Below are 21,145 nucleotides of genomic sequence, written 5' to 3'. Positions count from 1 at the left end.
GAAAAAGCAGGATTATTTTGCTTAGTGCTCTCTAGCTGTTCAGAAGCTGTGACTCAGAGTGGTTCAGTGATTTGGGGGTTCTGAAGGTGTTGCTGCAGGTTGGACTGCTGCCAGTGGTAGGTGGGGTGGTCAGTGGGTGGGAAAGGGGCTGCTGAGGTAAAATTCACTGTTTGGAGTTTGGCTGTGGCGGGCAGGAAAGATGTTGGTTATTGAGTTGGAAAGGAGTTGTATATTCTTTAATGTATTCTTTTATGGAGTTGAATTTTCTTTTATGTATTCTTTCACATGGTTGGATAATCTTTTGTGTGACTGGGTTACCTGGGGAACTGGGGGTCAGGTGAGGATGTGTGGGTGAAATGGAGACATGGGGCATTTCCCTGTTAAAGGGAATGATGTCAGGCTTCCACCCTCCCTGTTTTGTCCCAGGGAGTTGTTGAATCTCTTGTTGGTGCCAGAGGAAGGTCCCAGTGCTGTCACCAAGGCTGTCAGTGTGAGGAGGAGGTGTCAGGTGCCACCTCCCCATGGCAGGGCCAGCCCAGGTGGGGCAGAGCCAGCCCAGGTGGGGCAGAGCCAGCCCCCAGGGGCAGGAGGGAGGGCTGGCTCTGCAGAATCCCTCCTCCACATTTCTCACTGTGCAACAGAACAAAAAGCCCATGGCAAACCTGGCTTTGGTTTTATCACTTGCCTGAGGGAGAGGGATGATGTCTGTGACTTGGTGTGAGCTGGAGCGATGCAGAGGTCAGGAGTGTAACGGGCACTAAGGAACGTTGTAAAAGAAAACCAAACCTCCAGCACATGTCCTGTCAAAAAAGTGAATGTCAAAATGCTTTCTTGCAAACTTTAATAGAACAGAAAGGAGCCTTCTGTTTGCAAAGGCAGAATCTGGCTTGGTATTTATGGAGGGCTGGGGAGCGGCTTCCAGAAAAGCTGTTTTTCCTTTATAGTCCTGTTCACTCCTGTAAAAGTACAGGTGGGGAGTGCTCCACGAGTTTTCATTTTCTGCTGGCGGGATTTAAAATATTTACAAACTTATTGTTCATGTCCTAAAAGCTTGTGGTTTTGCTGTTGAATTTATTCCGGAAAATTGCCATCTCAGGGACCAAGAATTTATTGTTTCTTAACTGGGTAATATGACAGCAAACAGATGGATCTTTCAAATAGGTTTCTGAAATAGACATAAACCCTGAAGTCTGTATCCTGTCCCTGGCTGGGGAAAAATCCTCCCTGTGCCCAAGAGCTATGAAAATTAGATAATCTAATGGCATTCCACAATTATTTGCCATTACAAGGATTGTAATTTTTAGGAAGAGAATACCCCTGCCCAATAAATCATTCATAAAAACTTTTTAATTAGTATCTTTAAATAAAATCTTAATAAGTACATTGATTGCAATAAGGATTCCAAAGCAGGAATAATGTGTTGTTTTTGTTTCAATTTTGCTCCCAGTTCCAATTGCCTGATCAAAGAATTTGGGTAAGTTCATTGCTTATATTTTTAATTTAATCACTGTGAAATAAATTGCATAAGAAAAATATAATATGAAAGATAACTTACCTCTCATTTATGGAGCAGGCCACTCTTTCCTACAGGGTCGTACAGCTGAGCAGACAAATATGCTCTTATGAAAAATTGGCTTTATTTTTACGTACCTGATCCTGCTGGTTTTGTTTGGTGAAGGCAATGGGAGCTTTACCTGAGTGAGGGTTGCAGAATGCAGTCTTTTGTTTATATGTGACTGAAATTGTTCCAAGCCGTTTTCCTTCAGATATTGCAGTGAAATTTTCAGGCTGAAATCTTGTTAGATAGCAATAGTTAATAAATATTCAATCTGCATTAAAATACAGAGTCTCAGAGGATTTTATGTTTTTCTCTCGCTTGACTTAGGTGGGAGTTAGTCACTTTAATAGTCAGTTTAATAGCTTTGAAATTTTGAGCCTAATTGCTCATTGCAGTGCTTGAAGCAGAAATAAAACACCCATTTATTTGCTGTGTTTAGGTCAAATTTGTCCTCTGTGCACACTTACATCATCCTCCTTACACGAACAGGAATTGTGCTTTAAATGCACTATGGGATAAATTTGGGCTTTCTCTTCTATTTTTATAAAACCTTGTTTTTAATACATTTAAATAGTTCATGAGAAGGAAAAAAAAATTAAAAAAAAGAACCACTGCAACTGCTTTTGCAGATGCAAGTCCAGAAATTCCGTGTTCTGATCTCGCACTGCTGGCTGCTCGGCTGCAGCGCCGAACCCATAAATGCTTGTCCCAGATTTTCCCAGCCTTTGGGCTTTGGAGGGGAGAGCTGGAGCCAGGAGGCAGGGCTGGGGTCCTGACTCACTGCTGCTCCTGGCTCTCGCTGCCACCTGGACTGGTTTCACCAGGCACAGCCAGAATTCTGCAGAGACCTTCCAGAGCTTCTCTGCTTGTGTGTCCCTGCTGCAGGAGGTGCTGCCCCTGGGCTCTGAGCCTGCCCTCTGCTCCGTGCCCTCCTTGGCACGCCTCTAGAGCAAGGCTGGACCTTTGCTCTGTGGGAGTTTAATCCCACTTTCTTCTGGGAAGAGCTATCTTAAGCAGCTGCAGAGATGCTCTGAAAGGAGCTGAGCAGGCACCAAAGGACTCCTGAGAGCATCCAGAGGTGCTGCAGCAGCTCAGCAAGCAGGAGGTGGGATTAGATGCCAGACTTGGAGAGCACAGAAGGTGGTTCCCAAATATTTTCTTTGGGAAACTCGTTGTAGGACATGAAGGGGCTGTAGTAGGATTTGTGATTTGGCCCAGGCACCCTTAATCCTCTGCCCTGAGAAAAGTGGCTCTGCTTCAGCAGGTTTGGGAAGTGGAAAAACCCAGTGCAGTCTGTTTCTTCTGTCTGATTTCCTTGCCTTTGGCTTAGCCCTCAAATTTCCATCATTCTGCTCCTTTTGTGAGTGTACTTCTCCTGGCTGTGCTCACGCTTTGGGGAGCTCCAGCAGAAATAGGTGTTTAAAACATGAAGTGGTTGAGCAGGATGCTGATTCATGGATGAATCTCCATCTTGAGAGATTTGGTTATGTCACACAAGCCTTTCCATCTCAATTCCCAGTTGCATGTGACACATATATCAAGATTATTTGAGATTGGTTTTTTCATTGTTTGGCAGGAGCCCTATGGTGCAAATCAATGGGCATCTGTTTTGAATGGATCAGGATTGATTTGATTTATTTGTGCCATTTTGGTCCCATCAGGAGAAGGTTGCTCTAAGGAGGGTCTGTAATTTTAGGCAGACGATATTTGCTTTAGGAAGAACCATTGTAAATAATTAAAACAATTTTACAAATAAATAGAAAGGAATTTGGTGAGCGCCTTAAAAAAGCTTTTGTTTTACTGGGCTTAGTTTTAGGGCATGATCCATTCTGTTAACTGAGCTTAGTCCCCACCAACTGGATTCATACAAATCCAGTTATTCTGGAGGCATACTGCAGATCAGAAGGGAGTTTCTTGCTACTGCTTCATAAAGTTCAGCCACATGTGATAGGTCTCTTGAACGTGAATATAACTCAGCCAAGTTCCAGGGCTGGCTGTCCAAATACACTCAGTTTCAAGACAACACGATTCACAAATTGCAGATTTTGGAGGCAGCATTATAACTTCAGCTGGGGGAGGGAGAAATGCTGAGCTTTAGCAGTTGGATTTTAAGAGTTCCCCAAATAACAGTAGTAAAAATAGAAAGCAAACACTTGAACAGTTTTTTTTTCCCATGAGGTCTGGCCATAAAGTCAGTTGTTTTTGTGATAGTAGCAATGAAGCAGTCATGTTTGTCAAACAGGTCACGTAATTCATGGCATTGTCTGCGAGATTATTTCATATCATCAGGTTATTCTTAAAAAGCGGCAACAGCAAACCTTCACTTTATTTATGCCACTTTTTCTTGGATTGGTTAATAAATTTTAAGACAAATGTTCAAGGCCCCTGCTGATGATATCTTGCCCGCTGAAATGTTTATAAATACTTGTTTTAGCCGATTATGGTAATGTCTGCATTTTTGAGTCGGAGCTGGGGAATTGTGACTGCACATTAGTTTGCGTCAGTTGGAGGTTAATAGCCTCTCAGGGAGGTGGGGGAAAGCTGCTTCCTTTTCCAGACATCTGGACACAGATAGAATCAACAACTCTTACATATGTAAATCAAAAGTTACTGTTCTATATAAAACACTGTCATTCACTGATGGCAGATTAGGAGCCACGTGACCTGTCCATAAGGCAAAAGCTGTATGTAAAATGTGTAATAGGATCTTCTCCCTCTCCTGCCTCCTCAGAGAGCTTTCTCCATGGGCAATCCCACTAATCCAGTCCTTGGGGTCAAGCAGTGCTTCCCCCCCCCCCACCACCATGCCCCATTCAGGGATCACCACAGCCCTTGGGTGTTGGGTTGGGGTGCAGAACCCCCTGAAAGCACAGCTGGTGGCTTTAGCCACACACCTGCCTCCCTGGTGGTCCCAGGGACCATCCCTGGAGAGGGGAGGTGACCATGAGCACCCACCCAACCCCCAGGACAGGCACTCTGACCAACACCTCTCTGCAGGAGTTGCGTGGATTGAGTAGCATCTCCATGGCCAACACAACTCCTGTGGAGGCAGGTCTTGCTTTGCCATCAGTGCTAACAGTGTGTAAAAGGCAGAGCAGCTACATCAGTTGTGTTTCAGCTGGAAGAGGGAGTTTCATTGTGGAAGAAAGAAAGTCATGACCTGGGTTAACATTTAGTCATTAAAAAAGAGGGGGGGAAGAGGGGAAGAAAAAAATTATGATTTTTACAGTCATTGAACCATTGGACCGGTGGGTCTGCCTTGGGGTGTCACTGTGGTCTGTGTCTGTAAATGCCATAGGAAGAAGGATGAGCAGGAAGAGAGTTTGTGACTGTTCACTGTGAGTACCCAAATCCAGAACTGACTATGAAGATTCTGTAGAAGATTCAGAGAAAGATGAATCACCAGGATTAAAACAGCCATAAAAGTCAATGTCAGTAAATACCCACTAATACCATGGGGAAAGTGTGACCTTTGATTCCTGTCATTCAGGAAAAAGATTTTGAAGCTGGTAGTCTTATGAAAATATCACCTGAGTGCTTTAGCAGAAAGGAGTTGAAAACATCATTATGCTATAGTGGCTTCAGGTCTTGAATACAGCTAATGTTCCTTTCAAAAAGGCCATAGCAGAATTAGAAAAGACACAGAAAAGTGCAACAATGATGATCACAGGTAGAGAACAGCTTCCATTCAAATAGAGGCTAAGTAGATTTTGATTTTTTCAGCTGGGAAAAAAAAAATGCCAGAGGGAGCTGAGCCCCAGCTCCATGAGCCCATGAATGGTGAGAACCTGAATGAGGAATGGTTGTTCATTAGTGATAACAATACCAAAAAAAAAAAAAACCTCACAAAAAATATTAGGCAAAAGGCTCAGCAGGAACAAAAGCCAGTATCTTTTCATATGCACCTAATTAAATTGGTGAACTCTCCTTGACAGAAATAGAAATGGGTTTGAAAAGGTTTAGCCAAGTGAATGGGAGCAGAGGCCGGTGGCTGCTCAATGTTGTAACAGAGATGAAGCCTCCAATTAATGCTCCTGCACCTCCCTGTGCTGGTGTGGGGCAGTGGGGAGATCTGTCCCTTGCCCACCCTCCAGCATGTCCCCTGGAGCCACCGCTTGGCACCAAGTACCAGCTTCCAAAAGCTCACGTGGCAGGTTTAGAATTCCTGCTTGGTTTTCGTGTCTGCATGAGACCTCAATGCAAACCCTCTGGATTTCTTACTGCTCAGCTGATGTTTTGCAAGTAGACTGGTGAGCAGGGTCTGTCTGCCTGCACTGAAGGTGATGGACAGCATGTTGGGGATCAGGGCTGCAGGATCTCATGAGCTGTAAAATGCCCCCACAGCCCCGGGACTCATCTCACAATAGGGATTTGCATCTTGAAGGCTCTGAGCACCAACACACTGCAGGACTTCTTTAAAAACTGCCCCAATTTTGGTTCTTGGGAGCCCTAACTCCAGCAGATAGTACCAACTGTGATTATCCTGATAGCAGTGGAGTGACAGTGCCTTGGAGCAGGAAAGCCATGGGGCCAAACACTTCCCATTGGTGCTGCTGCAGTTCTTGAAAAACATAAATCATACCAGGTCACCACATAAGTCAGGCTTTAAACAAAAAACCCACAAAAACAGCTAAACAGCAAAACAGCAAGCACAATAGTCATTCCTATGGTGAGAAACATATTTTTAGAAGGCGAGTAATACTTTAAAATAATTGGAAGTGCTCGTGTTTCCTCTGGATGAGGGATTTAAGATTAGGTGCTGATTTCATACCTATTTTGGGACTGATGTAATCCTGGAGGCAGTGTTGGAGGTAGAGCTGGTCTGTGTTGCTGTTCATGAAACAAGAGTCTGTCTCAGTTTCTACTCTTCAAAATCCTGGAAGTAGGAACTAAAACAAAAATCAGCATGACTAAGACATTTTAAATGTAAAGGGGAGAATGGTTGCTTTAATATATTACTGGTGGGCACCATGTGCATGAGAAATTGTGATCCAAAAATGATTTAAACCCACTAGATAATGAAATGGACTTGAATATTAAATATACATAAATAAAACATTTATTATACTTCTCAGTACCCTTATTATTCTTCACCATAAATATGTGATATCATAACCCATGCACTGTCTTGTCATTGCTAATCAGCCCCAAGGCCAAAGGGCATTTTTCATTCAAACCATTTATTTTCAGCAAATATAGATGAGTGAATTTTTGTGGGGAACAATTAGAAGGACTTAAAGGCAGTGGAATGACTATTTTAAAAGCTTTAAGAATCAATTCCAACTAAAGGAGACTATGAAGTCGTATAAAAAGAAATATATGGTAATGTTGAGGTGTATGGGTTGATAATGACATCTCGGTGCTGAAAGAGAATTACCTCCTCTCCCAGCAGCATCATCATTACATATCTCATGCCTGTGATCAGTACATGTCAAAATCCTTCATATTGACAAATGTGCTGTCCACTTGCATCTGTGGAGAATGTTTTAGCAGCTGAGTGATTATGAATCAAACCCCAGAGCTTACAGCCCTTACTGCCTCGCAATGCTTTCACATTTGTTGCCTGACAAGTAAATGTATCTTGACTTCCCTCTGAGATTTTTTATTTTTTTCCACTGTGTTTGATGAAAGACATTTGGCAAATTGGCAGTGGTACCCTGTACGTTGCAATTTGTACTCAGCATTAGGAATCTGAGCATGAAATGAGAGGGCAGGCTACAGGCTAAAGGGAAAAAAACAACCCAGCCCAAAGGCAGAGCTAACCATCGTGGAAATAGTCATGCCAGGAAACAACCGTGTCATTCTGCCAATGAAAATAAAATCCAATAAACCTGCAAAAAATCCCAGTTCTTCCAATTAAAATTTCAGTTTTCCAACAATCAGAGGAGCCTTTTATGGACTTTGAAGAACAGTCTGTGGAGGTGTTCCAGCTGAGAAGGGTTCAACATCTTGTCTTTAATATAATTTCCTTCTTTGTTACAAGCAAGATCTTGCACAGGGCTCATGCTGTGGGTTTTGTGCTCTGTAGGTGAGAGCTTGGCTTTCTTTTTTTTTCATTTGTTGGTGGTGTTATGGAGAGGTGGATGGTTATTCTCACCTGTCAGTAGTCTCAGCAGCATTCTTGAACTCTTCAAGAGGCAACGTTTGAGGTTTTGGAGGAGCTTTTCATGGTCAGTTCCAGACAGTTTAAAGGAAACTGTTCTCCAGAAATTATTTAATCCCCACTCCCTGCAAATTACAGACAGCTAATCAAGAGTGGAGCTATCCCAAAGCACATAGGAGTTACAAGCAACTAGAGGTAGAGCAAGAATATTAAGAGGTGGAAAAATAGCATAGACATCTAGCAGGGAATGTGAATGCAGACCACCAAAACTACCAAAGCTTCATTTCTTCTGTGTTTATCTGATGGTCTTTGGCCGTGATGGGCTAGAACACTGGGCTGGATGGTTGGATGTGGCTGGGAAATTGATGGAGCCTCTTTGGATCTGGATTGTGTCAGTCCTTTGTTGAGCTAGAGCGCTCATAAGGTTTCCTCTGCAGTATGTCTCCTCTGCAAGTCCTTAAAAAAATAAAATAGGAAGTTCAGTTATTGTTTCTGTTCATTTGGTAATAAATACTCAATGATTTCGGTAGATGGGATTCATAGACTTGTAGGCACACAACCACAGACCATGACTGCAAAACCTGGAATTTTGTAGGAGTCAGGGCTTACAAATAAGAAGACATGAGCACTTGCTGATTATTACCCTCATGACCCACAATTTTCAAGACTGCAGCTCTACACTGAGTCTTTTTCCCTTTTCTTCTTTCACTTGTCAGTTGATGTTCTCTGCATTTCAGGTTCCTGGTGGGGGCAGAAAGCAGAGGGGATTACTTATGGTGGTGGGCTCTGTGCTCTCTCCTGCTGCAGGTGTCAGCTATAGAAAACATGGCCGAGAAGCTGGAGAGTTTCAGCGCCCTGAAACCCGAGGCCAGCGAGCTGATCCAGTCGGTGCCGTCCATGTTCAACTTCCGCGCGCCGCCCAGCGCGCTCCCCGAGACGCTGCTGCGCAAGGGCAAGGAGCGCTACACCTGCAGGTACCTCTGCCCTCCCCAAGGCCCTGCTCTGACACCCAACAGCGAGGCTCTCAGGCCTCTCCCTGCCCAGCATGGAGAGCGTTTCCCTTTGGGGCTCCTGGCCTGGATCAGGAATGGTGTGGCCAGCTGGAGATGGGAGGTCGTTCTTCCCCGGTACTGGGTGCTGGTGAAGGCACACCTGGAGTGCTGTGTCCAGCTCTGGCCCCTCAGTTTGGGAAGGACTTTGAGATGCTTGAGCACATCCAGATGGGGAAACAAGGCTGGAGAGAAGCTTGGAACACAAACTCTATGGAGTAATGACTGAGGGAGCTGGGGGGGTCTCAGCCTGTAGAAAAGGAGACTCAGGGCTGCCCTCATCACTCTCTGCAGCTCCTGAAATGTGCCTGTGCTCAGCTAGGGCTGGGCTCTTTCTCCAGGCAGCACTGACAGAATGAGAGGACAGAGTCTCAAGCTGTGCCAAGGGAAATATAGGTTGAATATTAGGAAAATGTTTTTTGCTGAAAGAGTGATGAAGTACTGAAATTGTCTGCCCAGGGAGGTGGTGGAGTCACCATCCCTGGATGTATTTAGACTGGATGTGGCACTGGGTGCCAGGGTTTAGTTGAGGTGTTGGGGCTGGGTAGGACTCGATGATCTTGAAGGTCTCTTCCAACCCAATGATTCTATGATTCTGTGATTCTGTTTATTAAATTTTTGGTGTTAATGAAACAAAGAGCTCTCCCTTGATATCTTGGAGTGGCTGCCTAGAACTGAGGCTGGATAAGATTAAGAGAATAAAAGCAGGTATTTATTAAAGGCCTTCAATAGATACCCCTTGGGCTGTCAGAAGCCTCCCAGAGGCTACACCCAAGATGGACAACAGTCATGAGTTTTTCAGGCAATTACAAGTTTGGTCCATTTACATACCAGAGATTAATACTCCAATTGCAGTTTCAGGTAATGAAGTAATTTACTCCAACTTTGCCCCTCCCAATTCACTGTTGTTTACATCTCTCCTTGAGTTTCAGGTCCAGAGAGGAATTGTTTTGTCTGACTAAAATGTGAAGACAGTAGCTAACACTTTATATGGAATTTTAGAGTTATACACTAAAGCAGTACAGGATTTGAAAAATATAAAAGCTAAATCCTAAGGCATCACCCTGTATCACAGTGGTTTGATAAATGAGGTGGAAACTGTTATATAAACAATTCTTTTTTTTCCAAGTTTTCTCATCACTTTCATATATAAAAGTGTGCTTTCATAATTGATTTTTTTTGATCGTAAACTACAAACGTGTTTTCTCTCTGGCTTCTGCTTTTAATATCCAAAGGGATCAGTGATAAAATACATGACTTATTAGGACTTGTGTGTACAGACTTAAAAAAAAAGACCCACAATGAAGATAGTCATTGAATGTGCACCCAAAATGAATGGGAGCTTTGTCCAGGAGAGTGGAATTAGCTGTGTGGGTATTTTGAAGGCTTATACATCACGTTGTGAAAAAATAAATGGGATGTTAAAAGCGAAGGGATGCAATCTTCAAAGTCATTGCATGGAGCAGCCACCACCCTCATTCTCCTAAGAGAGTGCTGTGTATGCTCTGCCCCCGTGCAAAAATGGGCTCCATGTCCTCAACAGAATGGGCCAATTATAAACTGAATATTAATCTGCTACTTGAATGAAGGGGAGAACTCAGGATAATTTTGGTTTTTCTGCCATTATTTTTCCTGTGACATATTATCGAGTTTGCAGAATGGTTTTTAAATTGCACTGCTTAGGTCTCTCTATCATCTCCAGAATGTGCAGGCGTTTGACACTGGCATATCGGTTTATCTGATCTTTTTGAAAACATGTCACCTTCTTTCAAGACATGTTGTTATAGAAACATACCTTGATGGATTAGGTCTTTGAGTTTTGTCTGCTCTGATCCTATTCAATGCGCAGAACGGTGTCACGTTTGCTGACACGTAGAATTGGTTGAAAGGTTTGAAATTTGCTTACACAGAGGCAGAAATCCAAGGCTTTAATAACAGATTCTCTTGATTCCAAATCTGAATGAGGCTGATAATCACCCACTGGGCTTAGAACCTTGGGGTGATTTTTGAAACAGGTTTTTCATATAACCCTTGCTTCTGCACACTCAAAGCTGGTTGGTGCCAGCAGTTCCAGCCCCACACTTGTGTGCGTGTGGATCCCTTACATTTGCAGAATGCTTTTATTGAGATGTTGTTGCACCAAAGCAATGCCAATAGGACCATATCGTGATTATTCCATTTGGGCTGTGCATCCAGTGCAGCTCAAACTGGGACGAAGCCACTGAAGGTTGTGTTGTCTTATCAAACATTTTCTTATCACAGATACTGTGGCAAGATTTTCCCGAGGTCTGCAAACCTGACCCGTCACCTGAGGACGCACACTGGAGAGCAGCCCTATAGGTATCACACCCCTCACCCCGTCTGTGCTGTGGCCAAGCTTTGGGGTCCCTTCCAATGCAGACATTTTCTCTGAATAAAGCCAGGGAATCCAACATCCTTGCTGGACCAGCTCCAGCCCTTCCTCCTTAGCTTTGGACCCACCATTGCACTTTGGTGTCAGAGTTTTGTGCTGATCCTCGGTGTTGGAGCTGCAGAAGGGGGGAGAGTTTTGGTCTTAGTAAAGTTCTTTTGGCTGGGGCAGCTTCCCAGCACAACCCCCAAGTCCTGCCTTTGCTGGCAGGGTGGCTGGCACTGCTGAACCAGTGTGATTGAAGATGTTCACTAGGGCTCATGGATGTATTGTCCCTTGCAAAAATGTTTTTTACTGGAGTTCTGTGGTGTTATTCAGAGCCGAAATTTGGGTGCTTTGTCAGTCATCTGATTTCTGAATGGTCCTGGTTGCAAAGGCATTACTGTATTTATTTGTTTCCTGCCTAATCTGGATCCTTTCTGAGGTCTGCTTAACCACAACCCATGTGGGTGTACTCTCCTGTTGATAAGAATATGTGTGTGATACTGAATCCAGGACGGTCACATGCAGAAATGTGTATAAAGCTTCACCTTATTGAAAATGAAAGGCTAATTTAAACTGGAAAGAGGCCAGTTCATGTTCCAGTAAAACAAATGCACAGATTTCTGCATTTTATGAGCTGTAAAGAGCAAAGTAAGCTCATTGTTTGTGAGGAAACAATGTTTTTTGCATCTAGTCTCTTTGGGAAATGAGATTCACATCTAATTTTATTGAAGGAAGGTCTTGATGCATGTTATACCCGTCCACTGCATAAAAGCCACAAGCAATTAGTAGCATAATGGGTGATTTCAGCACTAAAAAAAAATTTTACATCCTTGACAAGTGTAAGAGAGGCACGGGAGAAGTAAAAGATTGAAAAACTAAAGTGGTGAAGACTCTTGGCTAGTTGCCAGCCAGAGAATTTGGAATAGTTATAGTATGACTTAGTAATGGCTTAAAGAGCAATACAGTAAAGGCTTTAGGGACTCCAAATCACTGCAGAGTATGAAAATTGATGCCTCTGGTACCAGAGTGATAGACTAAACTACTCACATTGGCACAGTATTAAAGGTTGGGATTGTTTATTGCTGGTTTTTGCAAGATAACCGAATTTCCTCTGGGATTAGCAATCAAGCAAGCTAATTCCTCAAGAAAAGATTTAATCACACAGTATAATTTAGAATAGGAAAAGAAATAGCCCTTTTTACCTTATTTGAGCATTAGAAGAGATCTGTTTCATGTTTTTTCCAAAAGTGTTTAATTGTATTGTATTGGCAGCACATGAAACAATAGAGTTATTGCTCTACTGTTTTCAAACTTCCCAACTTTGCATGCAACAGTTTTAAAAACATGGGACTCAATTACCATAGCTAATTTGATGCCGTTAGCTCAGAAATATTATGCTCATTCCTAGAGGCAGTATTTAAAATATAAAGTCTAATGTGAATTAAAGCTGAAAACCCCACCATAGAAGTTATGTCTCCATTCCAAGAGCACAGCTCTCTAGTTGGCCAAAATTTGTCTTTATGTCAGGGAGGATTGAGCCTCAGTAGGGAACAAGGAACTGTGGTTGGGTGCTGAGCCTGAGCCCAGAAGGCTCTTCATGTATCTTAGGACAAATCTTACATTTCCAGCTACTAACAAACTCTTTCCTACCCACTTGTTTTGTTGGTTTTTTTAGATGCAAATACTGTGACAGATCCTTCAGCATATCCTCTAACCTGCAGAGACATGTGCGTAACATCCACAATAAAGAGAAGCCATTCAAGTGTCACTTGTGTGACAGGTGTTTTGGTCAACAAACCAATCTTGACAGACATCTAAAAAAGCACGAGAATGGGAACATGTCTGGTATGTTCTGTCTTTTCCCTCCTGTCTCTTCCCTCCCCAGCCTGCTCCCTGTCCCATGTGCAGGGACTGCCCCTTCCCTGTCAGTGCTGCCACAGGCACACGCTGCTCCAGCGGGTGGGGGGTAGCAAAATATGTAAGAGCCTAAGCTCTGCTGACATTTAAAGTGCTTTGAAAATCCCAGCATAAACTCTCCCCTTGTATAACTTAAGACCACTGGATGATGTCTTTTCTTTTGGTTTTAATTAAGCCAACCCATAGAGTTTTGAGAACAGACTGGGAAAATTGGTTTAATCCCATCTCCGCAATCACTTGGCTCTCAATAGGAGTCCTAGATTTAGAGTCTCAGGGGCCACGATAAAAGATTTTCCTGGCACCTTCTGAAATATTCCCACTGTCAGGAGCTGAAAAGCAATGGCTATTATGGAGCTAATGGTGCCTTTCAAGCCCCAAAGCAAATTGGTCACTGCACAGCAGCAGCACAGGCAGTGGCAGGAGGGGATGTCATTGGGCCGGTTTGGGTGTCTGCAGGGTTTAATGAAAACCCTCTCTGCAGTCCTTTAAGTCTGCATTTTGCCTCAGTGGAGACAACCAGGGGCAGGCAGTGAATGCAGAGCTGTCCCCTCCCCAGTGCTCAGAGAAAGGTGTCTGACACTGGGCTCTCAGTGCTCAGTGAATATGTCAATGGCTGCTCCATATTTTGAATAAAACTGCATAATTGATAGATAAAAATTAAGTTCCATTTGCTCAGTTGAGCCAATGGTTGAAGAAGGACATTTATCAATGGACAGTCTTGGAATCACAAGGAGTAGGAGAGAGATGTTGAAATAGAGTCATGGCAAAAGTGATGATAAATCATGGAAATGGTACCCAGCATTCAACCAAGTAATTTTGCCTGGAAATCACCTTTGCTCATGAATAATTACTAATTACTGGTTTATTGGCCAAAAGCTAATAGTTCACACTGACCAGCTCACCCATTTTAACAAAAGTTTCAATTTCATTTTGATTTAAATGGTTAAATATGGAAAATGTAAAGGAGCAGCAACAGACATTGTATGTTTTGCTTTAAGGTACTGCAACATCTTCACCTCACTCAGAACTGGAAAGCACAGGGGCAATCCTAGATGACAAGGAGGACTCTTACTTCACAGAAATTAGGAATTTTATTGGAAACAGCAACCACAACAATCAATCCCCCCGAAACTCAGAGGAGAGGTGAGTTGTGTCTGATCTGCCTTCAGAAGGTGCCCACTGCTCCTTTTCCAGGTCTGCAGACCTGACTGTTCACATTTGGTGATGTCTGGAGCCAGAGTTATTTTAGAATCTGGTTGCTTCAGTGGCCACCTTGGTGTCTCAGGAAAAGAAATGTGTATGAAGATGTTCCAAGAGGCAGATGCTGGACAAGAGATTCCTTCTGTGAGCACATTTCTCCTTGTACCTGGAGCTCTCAGTTTCAGGCTCCCGCGGTTGATTCAAGTCTGCTGAAAAATTCCTTCTCTTTACATTTGCAGCAGAACAGGTGAATTCTACATCCTGTGGCTAAATGCATGGAGCCTTAGGATTTAGGTGCAATTTAAATGTGTAATTAATAAAGTAGACCAGGCTAAATTCTTGGATCAAATGAAAGATTGTAGCTGAAAGTCCTTTCCCGTAAGTAACTCAATCCCAAGAAAGATGCTGAGTAGCCAAAAGCCCGTGAGGCTGCGGGTGGGCGCTGGGAGTCCACAGTGCTCCAGCATGTGAAAGAGCTTTTTCTGCTAAGATTTATTAAGTATATGGGTGTTTGAATTCTTCTGAACTAACAGAAGAGAGACCACTTCTAAATATTTTCAGTTAATAAAAGTACAGCTAAGCAGAAAAGGCTGTGGGATGGAGCCCCACATATTTCTTTGGGATTGGTGTTGCGTTATGCATTATTTTCCCTTTTGAATTGGCATTACGTTATCAACATCAAAACATTCTTACTGTTGGTGACAAACTTTGCTGTCTCCTCTATTCCTTGATGCATTTGTGAAGGGATAAAAAGGGTGGACACAACACAATTTCCACTATAGTATTGGATTAAGTGATTACATGCATATTCAAATTTCATTCCATCTTGATTGGCAATGAAGGCTTGGGATTTTTTTCCTTGCACATCTGGTCTCAACATGTCCTCCGACAGGAAGTCAGCAAAGTGGAAAGGTTGCTGGGTTGTGCAGTGTTTCCTTTCTAAATTTGGCACTTCAGACTGCTCTTGACGGATATTTTATCCCTGGCAAATTGCTGCATTTGAAAGCATAATTAGAGAATCTGTTTTCTTAATCACATGGCTTTTGTTACTTTGGTTGTAGTCCATCTCCCTTTCACTTCTAGCAGCCTCAATTGAGCATAACAAGCAAGTTGGCAGCCCAAACTGAGCTCAACAGTTTCTTATTTCTGCCTATTTAAATAAAAGATGATAAAGAGATATTTCTCTGATGATCTTAGAGGGAGGTGGCTGCTTCAGCTCTCCCTGTTCTGCACAACCTCAGATTTTTTTGATACTCTTCTTAAGACAGACTGCTCCCTAGAGCTTTTTTCAATGCAATACTAAACTCATGGCAGTCAGCTGGAATTTGCTCGGAAAATAGATGAAACTCTAATATGTTCAGGAAAATGGTGCTGTTGTTGTGGCAGAGACCAGCTTCGCTCCTCAGAAAGTCAAAAGTTAAACACCAACAAGGCTGTGAAGGTTCATCTTATCTTGCTCCAACGTTGGGTCTATCCCATATTGTCCCGCTCAGTTTGAAGCACACGGAGTCTGAAGCAAACTGCGTGCGGACAATAAGGTTTCCATTTTTGTAACTGTATTCCTGGAAGAGTTAAGGACCTTTTGCACAATGAGAACAATAGATGAATCAAGGCCTCTGTGCTGCATGACGTGGTGGGGGCAGATACAGTGGTAGCACGAATTTTGGGGGGGGCTCCACTGGGTGCAGCTCGTTCACATCCCTGTGCCTCTGGTTGGGTGTTCATTGAGGCCGTGGTGCTGAATTTCTTTTGATGTGATGGACACAATGCATCCTACAGGGTTGAAACCATTACCAAACGAGCCCCTACTTCAGTGTGGGTATTATGTCCTTGATAAAAATCCTGTAGGAAGTAGTTAAGAGAAGTCATTGTCTGAGAGCAAAGGGCAGTGTAGTAACAGTTTGTAGACCAAATGGTTTTCCATGTGTGTATTGCTGTAATTACTCATTTAATAAGAATAAATGCACTTAAATTGCCGTATGACCTTTCTTTTCATTGCTTTTTACCCTTCAAATCAGTCAATAACCTAGTTCAGCACGGAGGTGACATTGCAGACCATTCTTCAGGTCTCCAGCTGAAGTCCCTTAAGTTCCCATGTATGAAATCCATACATTCAGGGAAGCAATATGGCTTCCAGAGGGCTTGTAGTGGGCAAAATTAATTATGTATGTAATTTTGACTTTAAAACTCTGAATGCAACATTGGATGTCATTTTTTTGTTAAAAATGCCAGATCCGATTGTCAAAGTTTCTTGGCCCCTACAGCTTCTGCTAAAAGGCAGTGAGTTGTTTTGCCCAGACTACATGTATGATTGAAAACTTGAGATGAAATAATGCATGGGAAAATTTGGAATGGTTATCTGAACTTGCCTCTGTTAGAACAGTAGTTTCAGCAGGATAACAGGAAAATCCCATGCTGATGGTGCTGTAACGTCCCACTGATTTCTGAGTGGAATTTTCTCCAGTGCTGCCTGAACGTCTAAAGCTAAGCAAGATATAAAATTCAAAAATCACTTTATTCTGCTGGGACAGATGCTTTTCAGATCTGCTTCCAAGAGTCTGCCCATGAGGAGCTTTCATATCTGATCTGTGTTTATAGCTTGCATTTGTTTTGGTCCTTTCAGAATGAATGGCAGCCACTTTAAGGATGAAAAAGCCATGGTAGCCAGCCAGAACTCGGATCTGCTGGATGACGAGGAGGCAGAAGATGAAGTAATGATGGATGAAGAGGATGAAGAGAGCGAAATGGCAGGGAAAGCAGTCAAAGAGCCCGTGACGAGTGACATGCATGAGGGCACTCCCGAGGAGGATTATGAGGAAACGAGTACTTTGGACATGAACTGCAAAGCTTCCCCTGGCAGGTTGGTTCCTTCCGAGTATTGGTGTGCCCGATAGGCGGAATGGGAACAATAAACCATACAAGAGTGCCAGCACCAAACCGGCTGCCGTGGGAACCGCCGCGGAGCGGCCGCCTCCCACTCACAATAGCAACGTGCGTCTGTGTTTGGGTCAACACCAGCCCTGCTTTCAGCCTCCTCATGCAGTCTGGAGCCCTTGTTAGGAAAACTGACTGTGCTTGGGGAGCTATTGTGAGGTTCTGGGTGAGACAGGAAGCAGGGTGAGACAGTTCCATGGGAGAGACGTTATCTGCTCTGTGAACCGTCCTGGATCTCTCATAATGGCCTTGTGAAAGGCTGTGGAGACACCATGAGGGAGACAAACTCTCCCTCCCCCACTCAACTGCCCTTTCTTTAGAGCAGAAAAGGGAATTCCTTTCACTTGAGGATCACCATTCCACAAGGCAAGGTGGTTTATGAATGTCAAAAAGGGGGTAATTGCTCAGATGTGTAAATCTGAGAAGATGAGGGCATGCAGCGAGGATCATTCAATTGACATTTAAAACCTCCGTGGTGTTTTTGTAGGTATAAAGAAGAGGAGTATAATAAGACTGGACTTTCAGCTTTGGACCACATAAGGCACTTCACAGATAGCCTCAAAATGAGGAAAATGGAAGAAAATCAATACAGTGAAGCTGAATTGGCAGCTTTCAATGCTTCCCAGCTGCCAGAGGACCTCAAGCAACCGTTGTACAGGAAATCCAAATCCCAGGTAAAAGCTTAACTCAGTTTAACTATTACTGTCACCAAATACCTGCAGGATTAAGCTGTTAGTGTGTGGCAGGCAGGGTTGTTCCAGCTTTTTCAGACAGGGCTGTGCTCCATGTCCACAAACCTCAGGCTCACCCAACATCCCACTGCACCTCAGAGACATGGCAGGGCACTCTGGTCCCTGAGAACAGAGGATTTCCACACTTTTTTCTTACTTTTCTTTACTATTTTTGTTCTGCCTGCTGCCCCCAGAAATGCCACGATAGGAACTAGTCCCACTCTGCTGACACTGATGCTGCAGAGTTTAGCTGCAGCCTCACAGGGATGTGACTTGATCTTCTGGCTGGCTTGGCTTTTTGGTATTTTTTATAGCCTGATGGATAGTACCACCTCTAGGTCCTCAGCATGTTTTACAAACAGCAATAACTGAAATAGCATCCTCGTGCTATTTTTTGCCATTTTCTAAACATCAGCTAATTAAAATGGGGTTTTTTTTTTTAGCCCCTTTGAAAGATTCCTGTTTTAAAAACTGCAGAATATGCATGTAGGAAAGGTCAGCCAGGGAGACTGTTACATTTGGTGAAATACAGGACGAGACAAGGGATAATGTGATTCCTCAGCCACTTGAAAAGAGACTCCTGTGCCAAGAATCTGAAGGCAAAGGAGATTTTGGGACCTTGTCAACTATTAAAGGTTTCTCTGAGCTTTGTGAAACCAGATGAAAGCAGAAATTATTATTACTATTAGTAAGTCAAAAGTGTCAGTGAAAGGGTTGACAGTGGTTTTACCTAAAGCATTTTGTTGGGGTTTTTTTTAACTACAGCCCCGTGGCTGTAGCCTGCCTGCTGCCCTGGCTGCGCACGGGTGGCGCAGGACCAAGCTCAGATCCCTGCTGCAGGAGTGTGACCTCCTTGTCCCTCTTCTGTCCCCATCCAGGCCTATGCCATGATGCTCTCTCTCTCCGAGAAGGACTCCCTTCATTCTGCATCCCACAGTTCTCCCAACATGTGGCACAGTATGGCGAGAGCCGCGGCGGAATCCAGCGCCATCCAGTCCATCAGCCACGTATGACAGTGCGGAGTCGTTCCGAGGATGGGACCAAGTCCAAACCAGTAGCATGGCTCTTTCATATATGACTATTTAAAAGACTGCTGAGCAGAATGCCTTATAAATCTGCAGGGTCACTCATTTAAAGTCCGGTGACCTTAAACGGAATAATTTTAAAGAAAAAAAAGAAAGAAAGAAAGAAAGAAACTATTTATTCTCAATATTTTGTTTTGCACAGCAAAGGCAGCTGCTGACTTCTGGAGGATCAATGTGACTTTAAAAAAAATAAAAATTAAAAATTGTTTCAGTGGATTACAGAAACGGGGCCGGGAAAAAGCGTCTTCCAGTTCACCCGGCTTTGAGGGGCAGGGGCAGAAGGGTTAAGACTGCATTGATACACACACGGGCACTCCTTTAAAGTAGGAACTGAATTGATTTTCTTTTTGTATAAGATAGTTTGACACAGGATTGGGAACAGTTGCTTTTATGTACAAATCTCTCCATTAAAGCTTTATGCATTTTAGCCCTTCAAAGAAAGAAAATAGTTCTATCAAATGCACACTATCCATCGTAAATGTAGAAAGAAGTAACAGGGAGTATTTTGTTCTCTCCGTAATTCTTTTACCTTCTCACCTGCATTGTTTAAAAAAAAAAGGAAAAACAAGGAGAAAAAAAAAACATGACAGAAAAAGAAAGGACTCTGAGAAACAATACATAAGAGGCTTGTGTATATTGTAAACTATGAATGTTCACTATGCCAAGAAGCTAAATCATCCAGATAATTCCATGAAAGCACCGCGTTCATCGACAGCACCACTAGTTCGAATCATTGTAAGGAGATTTTTTAATTTTCGACAATCATGTCACTATTTTGTTGTATTGTTTCCTTTCCCCCTACCCTCTTAATTTCTCCTTTGTGTTGTGTGTACCGTGTATTTATTTGTTGGCAAACGATTGTTTGTTGATTACAATAGCACTGTTCCTGTAACAAACAGCACTGCTCCAGTCCCCCACTGCGTTACCATGTAAGGCACCCATGTACTTCCAAAAAAGTGAGGTGAACTGATCTGTGTATATGGGAGTGCAAAACAGTGTTTGAAATTTTCTTACATTCCTCTCTTATTTTTTTTTTTTTTGTCTTTTAATGAACTAAATAACTAATAGATGCGACTTAGTTTTGTTCTGTTTTTTTTTTTTTGTAATACAGTAAATTGATTCGATTGTATAAACAGTTATAATTTCTTCATGAAAGCATGATTCTTCTGATTAAAAAAACTGTACCCAATATTTTATGCTGGTTGTCTGCGAGCTTGTGTGATGTTATGTTCATGTTAATCCTATTTGTAAGATGAAGTGTTCCAAATTTATGTTTTAAAAAAAATAAATAAATAACGGAAGGTATTCAGTTATTTTTGGGGTTTTTTTTGGCCTTTAGTGAGGGACCAGATTTATTTTTCCTTTTGTTTATAATCTCATTTTGAAATAATCGGCAAGTTGAGGTACTTTCTTTAAATGCTTTGTACAATGTAACTGTTACGCATTTCAGTACATTACTATGGGAGGATCAACTTAAAAAAAAATAATAAAGGACTACAAAACTGAAGGGATCTATTTCCTTTTTGTCTTGGTTTTGTCTGAGTTGGGGCAAAAAAAAAAAAAAAAAGAGCATTTCCTCTGCAGCAAAGATGGATCTGTGGGGTCATGAGGGCAACCAGAGGATGGGGCACTGGGAGGTGTCTTGGACTTGGCCATGAAATGTGGGACCCGAGCCAGAGCCTCTCAATAGACTGACTGTTGGAGGGGTTGAGTTGAGGCCTTTAAGTTTCAAAACACTACCTTGGAAAAGAGGGCTATTTAGGTCACTTCACAGAAGAGGTTGGTGCAGTGTCACCTTCAAAGGCGCTTGTGGAGCCCTGCATTTGAGTTTTGCCTGCCTGCTGCTTGTTGGGAAGAAGTGGCTTGGCTGGTGCATAGTGAAATATTCACTCACCAGAGTGATCAAAATCCATGGCTGAGAAGCTAAATGAGCCTCCAGCTGCATAAAATGAGCCTTCTGGAGTCTAAAAGGGAAAAAAGAGCATTTTAGTTTGTGTTACCTTTGAAATCAGATCTGAATCCCTGCTTTTGGGCCACCTGTGGAGGAGGGATGTCAGGAAAAGTCAGTATTTTCCCAGGGAATGCCCATCTTGCTGACCTCATCAGCAGAGATGGAAGGGCTGAGATTCTCCTCTCTCATCCTGTGTCAATGCCCAAAGACCTCTCATAGCTC

The 21,145-nt window shown here is 42.9% G+C and overlaps 1 protein-coding gene across 3 annotated transcripts in view; it reads left to right on the top strand.

Annotated features, from left to right (window-relative positions):
- The window catches only part of MECOM (MDS1 and EVI1 complex locus), a 325,352-nt gene extending 304,873 nt beyond the window's left edge, over positions 1–20,479 (top strand). For all 3 annotated transcript variants that reach the window (XM_050978108.1, XM_050978107.1, XM_050978109.1), the window contains 7 exons: positions 8,469–8,635; positions 10,973–11,050; positions 12,781–12,950; positions 14,021–14,165; positions 16,846–17,082; positions 17,644–17,830; positions 18,766–20,479. In XM_050978108.1, the coding sequence (XP_050834065.1) occupies positions 8,469–8,635; positions 10,973–11,050; positions 12,781–12,950; positions 14,021–14,165; positions 16,846–17,082; positions 17,644–17,830; positions 18,766–18,900 (1,119 nt within the window). In that variant the 3' untranslated portion in view covers positions 18,901–20,479. The remainder of the gene's footprint in view (positions 1–8,468; positions 8,636–10,972; positions 11,051–12,780; positions 12,951–14,020; positions 14,166–16,845; positions 17,083–17,643; positions 17,831–18,765) is intronic.
- Positions 20,480–21,145: the final 666 nt, after the last annotated feature.

This window comes from Serinus canaria, chromosome 9 (assembly GCF_022539315.1).
Source record: "Serinus canaria isolate serCan28SL12 chromosome 9, serCan2020, whole genome shotgun sequence".
Lineage (NCBI taxonomy): Eukaryota > Metazoa > Chordata > Aves > Passeriformes > Fringillidae > Serinus > Serinus canaria.
The sequence above is the reverse complement of the archived record's forward strand: the minus strand, read 5'-3'. Positions and strand labels throughout refer to the sequence as shown.